The sequence below is a fragment of the Castor canadensis genome, chromosome 11, assembly GCF_047511655.1.
Source record: "Castor canadensis chromosome 11, mCasCan1.hap1v2, whole genome shotgun sequence".
In the NCBI taxonomy this organism is placed as follows: domain Eukaryota; kingdom Metazoa; phylum Chordata; class Mammalia; order Rodentia; family Castoridae; genus Castor; species Castor canadensis.
Window position 1 is genome coordinate 103,134,495 of NC_133396.1, and position 12,475 is coordinate 103,146,969.

A 12,475-nucleotide genomic window follows, 5' to 3' on the forward strand; every position below is an offset into this window, starting at 1 on the left:
GCCAAAGACAATACCAGAACCCATGTTTTTTAAGGTGTTACTTATCACATGTTTTTACACAACTGATTCCCACAACCTCTGTGAGCTAATCAAAGCAGACATGATCATCCCCATTTAGCACAGAAGGAAACTAAATCGGAGGATAGAACTCTAGTGCCCTGATCCAGTGTGCTTGAAGTTTACTTCACTGCCTTACTCATTTTCAAAGTCCTGCTTCAAATTACCCTTCTTCCAGGAAGGCTTCTGTGAATAACCCCAGGCCAACCTCCTTTTCCCTAAGCATTCTGGGGAGTTTGCTGCATAGCATTACATGAAGCCTAAGAACAGAGGTTCTCTAAATTCAGCTGAGCTTCAAAATCACTGGAGAGCTTGACTACTGGTCCCCACTGCCAATATGTCTAGAGTAAAACCCAAAATGATACTCTCATAAGTATGTATAGAGTAAGACTCAAAATGATTTGCATTTCTAACAAGTTAAAGTGCTATGGCTAGAGAACCAATGATGTAGAAGCTATCAGTGCCATTACCTGTGTGCTAGGTTCAGACTTGTAAGTCTAGTATAGAGGAGGCCCAATGTTAATTTGCTCAAGTAAAGACTCTCCAACAGTTAGGTTTCACTTTTTCTGTATGTTCATGGACCTGACTATAAACAGAATACTTTCCAGATGGGAAAACAGATAATTTTTAACTTGTGTTCTTTTTTCTTTGGCTGTTCCTTCTTGTTCTGTCCTCTCTAAGCTAACAGTAGACCATATAGCCAGGCTAGCATCAACCTCATCACTACTGCTCATGACTGCCCATGTGGTCTTAACCTTTTCTCTACATTGTCACTTTTAACATCTATAGGTAGGAGAGACTATTGTCTTTTTGTTGACAATACCTTCAAGACTATCTTCTTCTAAACTAAAAAAGCAACTGAATGTTTGTGTTAATCAAATTTATATAGCCATGACAAAATACTTGAGAAAATCAACTTAAAGGAGAAAAGGTTTATTTTGGCTCACAGTTTCAGAGGTTTCAATCCATGGTCACTTGGGCACCACCATTTTGGCCTGTAGTAAGTCAGCCTGTAGCAAGGAGCATGCAGTGGAGCAAAGCTGTTCAGCTCCTGGTGGCCAGAAAGCAAAGAGAGAGAGAAAAGGGCCAGGGTCCCAATATCCCCCTCATGGGTCTGCCCGTAGTAACTCGACTTCCTTCCACTAGGTGCTACCTATTAAAGGGCCCATCTCCCAACAGCACCACAGGCTGAGAACCAAGCCTTCAATACACGAACTTTGAGGGACATTCCACATCCAAATATTGCAGAATTTGAGAGAAATACGCAAAGGAGAGTGGTTTTCCCAAAATAATGCATATACATATATATATATATATATGTCTTTTCTTATTGGAGTAACAACAAGTAAAAGCTCAAGACATTTCTGTTTCTTAACACTCTACCTTTCTTTAAAAGAGAAAGTGTCCATCATAAATCCAAATTCACAATAGAAACTATGTCCTAATACTGCAATATGTCATTCAGGGAAAATTTTTTATAAAAGTGATACAATCTGGAAACTACGAAGTTGTTATCAGCCAGCAAGTATGTACCTTAGGTGTCACACATACAGTATTTATCAAAAACTTGAGTTAACATTTTTAAAGTAGGCGTGTCATAAGAAAATCCAGAATTTCAGTTTTCTTGACAAATGCAGTTTGCAGCCAAGCCAGAGTTTGTCTTTGTACTTGCCAACAAACCTCTGTACCTACTGCTTTGGGACAGGATTGTGATTTCCAGCTCAGTGCAGATTCTATCTCTCAAACAACAATCACAGGACTTATACAGGTCCTTATTTGCTTTCTTTCTGGTAGGTATCTGAGTTTGCATTCCTGTTTGTAAAGAACTACTTTATAATGCAAAAGAACTTAAATTATTTTAGACAAGTGTTTAAGAGATAGGATGAGTATTCTTTACTTCTTTGAAGTACCTCTCCTTTCATCCTCAATTCCTGAGCAGACTTGGACTAAAGTTTTGGGTTCTTGAATTCCTAAATTCCAGAAAGGCAGATATGGCCACGAAAGTCACAGAATGTCTTGATAATGGCTGAGAGAGAATAGAAAGGGAGAAACCATTAGGAAAAGGGAAACAGGGAATAGAGGCAAAAGAGGTGGGGGAAGGGGGAAATGGAAAGGGGAGACTTACCGTCTCCTAATCCAGAAGGTTAAACCTAGGAGCACAAAGAGGAACACCAAACATGCCAGTACTGCTAGGACAGTCAAGCCCAAGGATGTGCGTCTCCCATCTGCTTTGGGAGAACACAGAAAGGATGTCTCTCAGCACAGGAGCTTCAAGTCCACTGACCTAAGCACATTGTGAGGAGGCCAAATTCTTATTTCCTCCTCCATGTAAAGCATCTACTTCTATTTCGCACAGTCTCCCCATTTTTTTCCTCAGGGTGTAGGGATCCCTAAATCTGTCCACTCTAGCATACAATAGTATAACACAGAAGCAAAGCTTTGTAGCTATACAGATTTGAGTTTACATCCGGCTCTTCTATTTTCTATGTAACCCTGGGCAGTTAACCTATCTTAGCCTCAATTTCCTCAACTGTAAAATAAGAATAACAGTATTTGCTTCAAAGGAGAATGGTGATGATGAGACAAGACACTGCTGAAGAGTAGCCACTACACAGGAAGCACTCAGTAAACTACATCTGTCTCTGTTAAACTGCCTTTCTAAAGTCCCTGACCCCTTCCCTGCTGGGGAATGAAACTTTCAGGAATTTTTTATTTGACACCTACTTCTGGATCTCTGAGTTTTTGAATCTTGTTTTTTCTTGTATACAGAACATCTTATCTCAAACCTTTTGAGTTTCAAGTCTCTATTTCCCTCCTTCCTGTACTGGAATTCCCTCCTCTAGCCCTCCTAGTTAGGGGCCTCATCTCTGAAACTGGATGTGTCAATCATATCCTCTCTCTCTACAGTGGAGAACTACCTCCTCCCATTCCCAGCCTGGGTCCCAGTTCTTACCCCAGTGGAGGATGATGTCCTGCCCTCCTAGACTGCTGTGCTTCACTCGGCAGGTCAGGCCAGCTTCCTCCCCAGTCGCCACATCCAAGGTTGCTTGAACATACCATGTCTCATCAGCATTGGGCATGATGTCACTTCTCTGAGTGCCCAGCTGCTCTTGCTCATCTCTCATCCACATCACCCACACAGGTTTTGGGTAGAAGCCTGAGACATGGCACAGCAGCTGCAGATGGCCAGGCCCAGGACTGGGGCCACGGGACAGCCAGGCTTGAGGTTTCACTGTAGCCAACATAACATGGAGGAGCCATAAAGTAAGAATTCTGTTTTACAAGTGGCAGGCCTCCTATCAGGCTCATGTTTCCTACGTGTCTACTTCTGGAGATGAAGTTTCCTGGTAGTTCTAATCCATTTTGTCACCTTCTCCAAAACAGCCTTCCCTAATGTTCCTCCTTACTCTTCTCTGATCCCATTGTCCTATAAATGTCCCTCTTCTGTACTCTCTAACATCCTGAGCTCAGCTGTAACATACAGCATGCTTCAAATTTTAACTGACTCAGTTCTGTCCCCAGTGTTTATTTAGTTTAATTCATGGAACCTAATAGGTACTCAGTGATGTTCAGTAAAATGAACAAATATCATCACTCCTTCTCTATCCCTTCCCAAGCCTTTCCTTTCTCTGATTCTTAAAGGGAGGAGAATCCTTGGATGCAAAAACCCAGATGGAACCCAAGTAGACAGCAGGGCAAGAACAGCAGGCTGACCTTGCTTTTCCAGTTCTGACTTCCCTGCCTCTAGGAGGCCACTGACAACTTGAGGACAGGTATCATTGAGGAGCCACTGCACCATTTCTCTTGTCCCTTGGTCGCCATTGAGTATTCTGATAACCAACTTCATCCAAGATGGGGCATCTGGGACTGGGACCCAAGAAGTTCCCTGGAAACTCAGGATATGTACTCCTTGAAATGCTACATGGATAAAGCTTTTGGAGGTATTCCCAGGGTCCACCTCACAGCCAGCAGACAACTGGAGCTCAACGGGATCTATAGTGGATAAACAAAGATCAAACAAGGATTCAACAGGCTAGAAGAGAGGACAAGAAACCGGCATGAGGGTTGTAGTGGGGCCCACGGTTTAGGGAAATTAAAGTAGATGTCCTGGAGCAGACAGGAACAAGGGGTATTTTCAGGAGTCAGGGACTGGGACATCTCCGGGAGAAGTGGAAATCCAAGGAGATGGCGAAAGCAGAGACTGATCAGGTGTGGTCCCAATCTCGCAGCTGGGCTACTGGGTCCACTCTCTCCTCCTGAATTCCCACCCAGGATCCCATCCCTCAACTTACAGTCTTCTGGCAGCATTTTGACAAACTCCTGTATGTCCCTGGTGAAGGCGCTTCGATAAACCCAAAATAAATGTTGCAGATTCTCCTGCTGCTGGCGGCTTAATTTGCCCTGCGACCAGGGCTTCACTAGTTGGATGGTGTCGGAGTCGTTGCTCCAACGGTGAGTCTGCAGCTCCCCCATCCATGCCAAGCAGTCTGTGCGCATCCAGCTGCTGTTGGCAAAGGAAGAGATCTGGAGGCAGCGGAAGGGGAAACTGCTTTCCTGGACTGGGAGACAAGGAGAATTGAACGAACATAGCTAGTGCCCAGGAGTGCAAACAGCATAAGGTTAAGGAGGGGAGGCGGGGAGACAACATCAGTAGATGATCTTGGGAAAGAGGGTGGTGTGTGCGAGGTCTGATCCGTACTGCCTCCAGAGCCGCGGAGCTCTGGAGATCTCGGGTGAATCAGCGTGCTCCCAGCTCGGGAGATGAGTTCCTAATTCCACTCCCCCTCAGTCTATGCCGCGCTCCCTCTCTCCGCCCTCTGAAGCGCGTACCCATGCACCCTCGTTCCACTCACCCTTAGAACTTCCCCAAACCTGAGGGAGTACCCAGAGCAGAAGGCACAGCCCGCACACCATGTTGCTAGGCATGAGAACCTCGAGAAGCTCCACCCAACACTGAGTTCAGACCTTTGTGCTCCTGTCCCCGCCCCCGCCTGGTCAGTCCCGCCCAGCTCCTTTCGAAGCTCTGTTGTCCCTACTGCCAACCTATTTATTCCCAGAGCCAAGTACAGGCAGCACCCACTATGCCTACGTGGTTCCAGACATCCTGAAGCCATCACTCACTTCATAGCCAACTTGTCTCAACCTTCTGTTTCCCTGAACAGAGCCTGAGAGGCTTGTGGAAAGCTTTACAACCATTGTCCAAGTGTGAAAAGCAAGATGTAAAGTTGTATCTATGTTACAACTCCAACTGTGTTTAAAATGCAAAGAAAAAAATAAAAGGAAATTCTTTGATTTGGCAGTGGGGGTCTCCAGGTGGAAAGACTATTGATTTTAGTTTGCTTTACGCTTTTTTTTTTTTTTTTTTTTTTTTGGTGGCACTGGAGCTTGAACTCAGGGCCTCATGCTTGCTAGGGATGCACTCTACCACTTGAGCAACTCACCAGCCCTTGCTTTATGCTTTTAAGTCTTTCAAAATCTCTACCAGTGCAAATATCACACAACAAATTAAAAACATTAAAATGAGGACTGGTCTAGGTTGGCTAAAGTTTTTTCCAGCATCCATGTCTGTGCTTGCCAGCCTCTCTTTCCTCCCATCTTAGTGGTTGGTCTCCTCTTACCCTGCCTCTTCTCTGTCTTGCCTGACTCTGTTTTGGGAGTGTACAGGCAGGCATACTTCATTTTATTATACTTCACTTTATTATGCTTGGTAGATACTGCATTCTGTACAAATGGAAGATTTGTGGCAACCATGTGTGAAGAAAATCTATCCACATTTTCCCAACATCACAAATGACTGTTAGCATATTTTTAATTAATGGATGCACATTTTTCCACCAAAATGCTGTTGCACACTTAATGGACTTCAGTATAATATAAACATAATTTGCATATGCACAAGAAAACCAAGAACATTGTGGTACTTGGTATTATTCACTTTATCACAATGGTCTGGAACCCAAACCAAAATATGCAGGAGATATGCTGGTATCCCTATATTTCTTTCTGCCACCTGTCACCCTCCAACCTGGTTTCTCTGCCTGCTCACTTTCTCCTCTGCCTGCACACTCAAGTCTCCAAATACAGGCTTCTGCTTAAAGACCAGAGGTAAGATTACAGTGTGTAACTGTGAACCTAGGCAGCCAGCTCCCTATTTCTCCCACTAAAAATAAACAGTGACTAAAACAGTGGTTCAGAGCCTGAATTGGCATGAGACAGATTTCCTCTTTGGTAAGTCAGAGAGCCTCACAGCATCCTAACACCACCGCTAACACTCCGTCACCAAATTGAATCTATTTTGCCTCTCTTTACATATGGCTTAAATGGGCCCCCTCTCTACTTTTCCCCCTCCACCATCACCCTAACCTTTTTTCCTAATCTCTGGAAATAGTCTTCTTAGGAAGGAAAACAAAATCATTGTCAAAGCCAGGTGCCGAAGTCTCATGCCTATAATCCTAGCTACTAAGGAGTTGGAGATTGGAAGGAATGCAGTTTGAGGACAGCCTGGGCAAAAAGTTAATGAGATCACATCTCAGTCAATAGCTGGGCACGATGGCACACTCTGTCATCCCAGCAACTCAAGAAACTAAGATAGGGAGGATAACCATTCAAGACAGCAGGGCATGAAGTGAGACCGTGTCCCAAAAATAATCAGAGCTATAAGGGTTGGAGTGCATGGTTCAAGTGGTAGAGCATTTGCCTAGCAAGCATGAAGCCCTGAATTCAAACTCCAGTAACAACAACAAAAAATTAAAGAAAGAAAGAAATCATTGGCGTGGTCTACAAGATCACACCAGCCCTGCCCTGGTCTACCTTTGAATATCACCCAGTATCTTGCTCTGCGCCTTAGCCTCGCTGACATGCTTTCAGTTCCTGTAATGTTCACAGCTTCTTCCTGCTCAAGGTCTTTGCACAAACAGTTCTCCCTGCTTGGAACACTTTCCCCCTCTCCTCTCCTCATTCCCTATCCCTAGTTTTTTCCACTCAGACCTCAAGCTCCAAAATCAGGCCTCCCAGACTGTGTACGCAAAGGCAGCAGACCTAAACCAGCCCCCACCTCCACTCCTTTTGCACACTAGCTAGCTAGCTTTGTGAACCTTTCCTCCCAGTACATATAGAAATGTCCGTTTGTCTGTCTTCCTCTGTGTCCTCTCATCAGTCAGCTGGAGGGACACTAGAAAGTAAAGATCACACCTCTTACCTGGTTCCTCCCTTTTTGCCAAAATTAACACTTCTCTCCTCCCAGACCCCATTGTAATAAGAGCCCTGGAGAACAGAATTCTGCCCCTCGCTCTAGGTTGGAATCTTGGAAGTATTCCTAACCGAACCTACCTTCTTTTATTTACTGTCACGTCAAAAGAGTTTGAAATAACATCAAAAATTTATTTTTGTTACAAACCAGGAGTGAAGTGATTAGATTCACAAAATTGTCGAAATAGTACATAGGAAGGAAACCGTAAGGAGGGAAGTGAAAAAGAGAAGTGGTTACATGAACCATGGTATAATATCTAACTGTCCTCTAAATTTCAAACCATTCTTTAAAAACTTGAACACTTTGGTTTAGTCCAGCCATCTCACAATTTTTCGAGTGCTACTATTCTTTGAGACTTAAAGACAAAAAAACTGGGGGTAGGTTGTTTGGTTGTTGTTGTTTCATTTTGTTGTTTTTTCAGTCAATAAAAGCCAGGTAGTATAACCTCTAGTTAGGATTATCCGAACTTACACAGTATTTTTCCCCCCAAAGGTCAGTTGAGCCAGGCACTTTTTGGCAATTATATTTCCCTACTTACTTCTGGGAAGAGAAGTTTTGAGTCTTGGACATGTGGTAATGTGTTAACTAGAAAGCATATTTCCTTTTTTACTTTGTATTAACATGGATTAATTGTACATATTAATGGATTTCAGTGTGATATTCCCTCACATGTATACAGCATGCACTGATCAAATCCAGCTTCCCTTTATCCACCCTTCCCTACCCAACACCATTCCCACCTCTATTAATCAGTATTCTACAGCCACGTCAACTTTTGTCAGTTTCCAAATATGAGAAAGAACATGGGGTACTTGTCTTCAGTGTCTGACTTATTTCACTTAACAAGATGTCCTCCAGTTCCTTTTTGTTGCAAATGATAGGATTTCATTCTTCTTTATGGCTAAATAATATTACATTGTTTATATATGCCACACTCTTTCATCCATTCCTCTGTTGATGGACACTTATGCTGATTCCATGTCTTAGCTATTGTGAATTAGTGCCATAAAAAAACATAGACCTGCAAGTATCAGGACACTTACCCACACAGAGAAAACAGATGGAGAACAGCACCATGTGGAGCTGTCACAGCTGAGCCTGGTGTAGGAGTGACTCTCATCACTCTCCCAGCACAGACCCCATGGTGTGGACACTGAGGAAGGACAAGACTTGGGGTGGCCCCCTACACCGTGATCTGCAAGGATTGGAAATGAGATAATTCATGAACATGGAGGGACACATCTGCACGTCTTACTCTCTGGATACATGTGAATTGCCCAGCAGGACTTGACCATCCTGACCTGTGGATTCCAGGGAGAACAGAAAGCAAAGGAGCCCTGGGACAGGATGCTCAGGGTAACCCTTCCTGCCCCCTTCCTTTTCACTAGCTTGAACATTGTGTGGGACTTTTTATGGGATGGAAACTTATTACCTTGTCCCTCAACAGCCCAGAGTCAGGCATCCGGAGATGCCTATCTACACACTTCTGTACACTGTGGGATGTGAGTGAAACAAAGTAACTGTGTCTGAGAGAAGTGTCTTGAGATTCCTGAAGTCAAAGCTGTGACCTGCCCTCCATATTGACACTCCTGTCTCTTCCTGCAGGGACAAGGCATCATAGGGAAAAGGAGACCCCCTGACACCATGGGACAGATCATCTGGAATGACGCTCCCAAGTGAAAGGCACATTGCTGAGAACTTTGCTGAGGACACCATGAAAGTCACATTCAAGCGCTCAGTGTAAATTGACTCCAAATACTAGGAAATGTGTCGCAATAGGAAATCACAAGCCAGATACAGTAATCCCAGGCTCTTGGGAGGCAGAGATCAGGAAGATCAGGAAGAGGCTAGCCTGGGGGTGGCGCGGAGTTAGTGAGACCCCCATCTCAACAAAATAAGCTGGGCATGGTGGCCTGCAACTGTCATCCACGCTATTTGGGAGACCTGAGGTAGTAGAATTGTGGTCCAAGGCCAGCCCCTGGAAAAAAGCAAGATCATATCTGAAAACTAACCTAAAAGCAAAAAAGGATAGGAGTGTGACTCAAGTGGTGAAACAGCTGCTTAGAAAGTGCAAGGCCCTGAGTTCAAACCCCACTACCACCAAAAAAAAGAAAAAACTCATTCAGGAGACAAGCTTGGCATCCAGCAGGTCTTATATTTCATGTTTTCAATGTGATGAGTGAAGGTAAATATGTAACAAGTATTAAACATAATTATTACTCGTTTGGTGTGCTGACTTCATTTCCTTTTGTCTCCATATCCAGGAGTGCTATAGCTGCATCTTGTGGCAGGTGTATTTTTAGTTTCTGAGGAGTCTCCACACTGCTCCCATTGTGGTTGTCCTAATCTACACTCCCACCGACAGTGCATAAGAGTTCCTCTTTCTCCACATCCTCACCACCATGGCTTACTTTTTTGGTAGTATAACTGTACTTTATTCACTTATTTATTTTTATTCACTTATTTTTCTCCAGTACTTTATTCTATTGATTGTTTCCTTTGCTGTGGAGAAGCTTTTTAGTTTGATGGAAACTCATTATTAGATTTTGCTTTTTTTTTTTTTTTGTGGTACTGGGGCTTAAACTCAGGGCCTTCACCTTGAGCCACTCCACCAGCCCTATTTTTGTGAAGGGTTTTTCGAGATAGGGTCTGGCTATCTGCGAACTGTTTCCCTGGGCTGGCTTTGAACCGTGATCCTCCTGATCTCTTCCTCCAGAGTAGTTAGGATTACAGGTGTGAGCCACTGGTGCCCAGCAGATTTTGCTTTTGTTTTCTACAGTTTGGGGTTCCTATCTGGAAAATTATTGCTTGTACTAATGTCTTGCGATGTTTACACTATGTTTTTTTTTTCTATTAGTTTCAGGTTTTATGTAGAGGGCTTTGGTCCATTTTAACTTGATTTCTATACAGGGTGAGAGACAGTGGTCAGGTTTCAATCTTCTGCATATCCAGCTTTCCCAGCACCACCTATTAAGGAGACGGCCTTTTCTCCAGTGCATGTTTTTGGCACGTTTGTTGAGAATCAGTTGGATGTAGAAGTGTACATTTATTTCTGAAATTTCTATTATGTTCAGCACATATGTGTTTGTTTTCATGCCAATGTCATGCTATTTTTGTTACTATTGCTCTGTCATATTTCTTCAAATTAGGTATTGTGATCCTTTCAACATTGCTCTTTTTGCTTAATATTGCTTTGGCTATTTGGGTTCATTTTCTCCCATATGAATTTTAGGATTTTTTTTTCTAATACTGTGATAAACATCATTGGTATTTTTATGGGGATTACATTGAATCTGTAAATTATTTTAACAATATTAACTCTTTGTGAACATGGGAGGTCTTTTCATCTTCTAGTGCCTTCAATTTCTTTGAGATGATTTATAATTTTCATTGAAGATTTCTCTCATTCCCTTGGTTAAATTTATTCCTAGCTTTTTTTGTAGCTATTGTAAATGGGGTTGCTTTCATTATTTCTTTTTCATCAATTCATTTTTGATATATGGAAAAGCTATTGATTTTAATGTTGGTTTTGTATCTTGTAACTTGCTGACTTTATCAGTTCTAAGAGTTTTTGTGTTATCTTTAGGTTTTTCTATGTATAGAATCATATTATCTGCAAACAGGGATGATTTTACTTTTTTCCTTCCTATTTCTATTTCTTTTATTTCCTTTTCTTGCCTAATTCCTCTGGCTAAAATTTCTAGTACTAAATTGAATAAGAGCAATGAGAGTAGACATCCTTGTTTTGTTCCTGATCTTAGACTAGGTAATTCTTTTAGTTTTTCTTCATTCTGTATGACATTGGCTGTGGATTTGTCATAAGTAGCCTTTATTATACTGAGGTATGATCCTTCTAAAACTCATGCTTTAGGACTTTTTTCATGAAAAGATGTTAGGGTATTTTGTCTGTTTTGGTTTGGGGGAAGGGTGCTATTTACAAGACTAGGGATCAAAACCAGGGCCTCCCATATGCTAGACAAGCACTCTACCACTAAGCTACATTTCCCCAGCCTGGGATGTTGAATTTTATCAAATGCTTTATAAAGAATCCTTCATAGCCAGGCAAACATAGAACACCGGAGTACAGAGAAGTGATGATTTACCCAATGTCTCAAAATAAGTCCACAGTGGGTACTTCATGATCTCGGTTATATGTGGAGTCTGAAGTATGCACCAAGACACATGTACAAGAATGTTTACAGAAGCATTGTTTGTAATGACTCCATCTGAAAACTTATTTGTTGATCAACTCAGTAGTATCTGTTTTTCTTCAAATGGAACATTCATACTTTTAGTTTTGGAATGTTTCATTTGTTATCTTTTTAATGGTTGTGTCTTCTTTATAGCTTTTGCATTTCTTTAGCTTGGTTTTATATTCTCCTTTTTATCTCTGGGTACATTTGGAGGTAATTTCTTCAGAGATATCGTTTACTTTTCTAACTTTATTTTCCACCATCTCCATTCTGTTTAACTTGTCCATTAATTTGTTTGTTTTGATGAAGTTTGGTGATTTATTCATGTGGTACTGGTGTTTGAACTCAGGAACTTAGAACTTTGTGCTTGCCAGACAGGAACCCTAACACTCGAACCACACCTCCAGTCCTAGTCATGTCTTTATTAATTATTATTTCCAAGTTTAAAAGAATATTCTACAACAAATATCCTTGGATACATCTCTTTCTTAAGGATTAAGTTCTGGAAGTGGAAATTCTGGGTCCAAACGTAGAATATGCTGAGTTTAAATTGCTACTACTAAACTTAAATCTTAAAAATTTTGTATCAATTTATAAGGCAAGAAATGCTAGTTCTTTGCAGACCTAATCTAATCTTTGCTAGCATGATCTGTAAGAAATGTTGTAATTTTCATTTTTTTAATTTTGTGAAGTTTAGTTTCTAACTCAGCAATTTGAGTTTCAAGCAATATCCTTCCTCAATTTATTATCTCTTTGAATTTTGAAGTATAGCTGTTATGCTTGATATTAGACTACCCTTTTTTATAAAGAGCAATCTATTCTCATTTGTTTGTTGCTATATCCTCTGGAATCTCACTGAAGATCAGAAACTGAAATCTGAAAGGTCAGACTTCTGCTCAGGTAATTTCCTTCTTGTTATTTTCCCACCCCTATGGACCTGGAGTTTTCAATCTACTGACTCCCTGTCAGTGAACAG

The 12,475-nt window shown here is 41.8% G+C and overlaps 1 protein-coding gene across 7 annotated transcripts in view; it reads right to left on the bottom strand.

The window, feature by feature from the left end:
* Window positions 1-974: 974 nt before the first annotated feature.
* LOC109694664 (antigen-presenting glycoprotein CD1d) overlaps window positions 975-12,475 on the bottom strand; it is a 36,622-nt gene continuing 25,121 nt past the window's right edge. For 3 of the 7 annotated variants that reach the window (XM_074047757.1, XM_074047758.1, XM_074047759.1), the window contains 6 exons: window positions 8,350-8,501; window positions 4,350-4,616; window positions 3,772-4,050; window positions 3,011-3,289; window positions 2,183-2,285; window positions 975-2,083 (listed from right to left, as the gene is read on the bottom strand). In XM_074047757.1, the coding sequence (XP_073903858.1) occupies window positions 2,062-2,083; window positions 2,183-2,285; window positions 3,011-3,289; window positions 3,772-4,050; window positions 4,350-4,616; window positions 8,350-8,383 (984 nt within the window). In that variant the 5' untranslated portion in view covers window positions 8,384-8,501 and the 3' untranslated portion in view covers window positions 975-2,061. Of the gene's footprint in view, window positions 2,084-2,182; window positions 2,286-3,010; window positions 3,290-3,771; window positions 4,051-4,349; window positions 4,617-4,910; window positions 5,055-8,349; window positions 8,502-12,475 lie in introns of those variants that run through there. The other 4 variants (XM_020176762.2, XM_020176761.2, XM_020176763.2 and 1 more) reach the window with 4 other exon arrangements.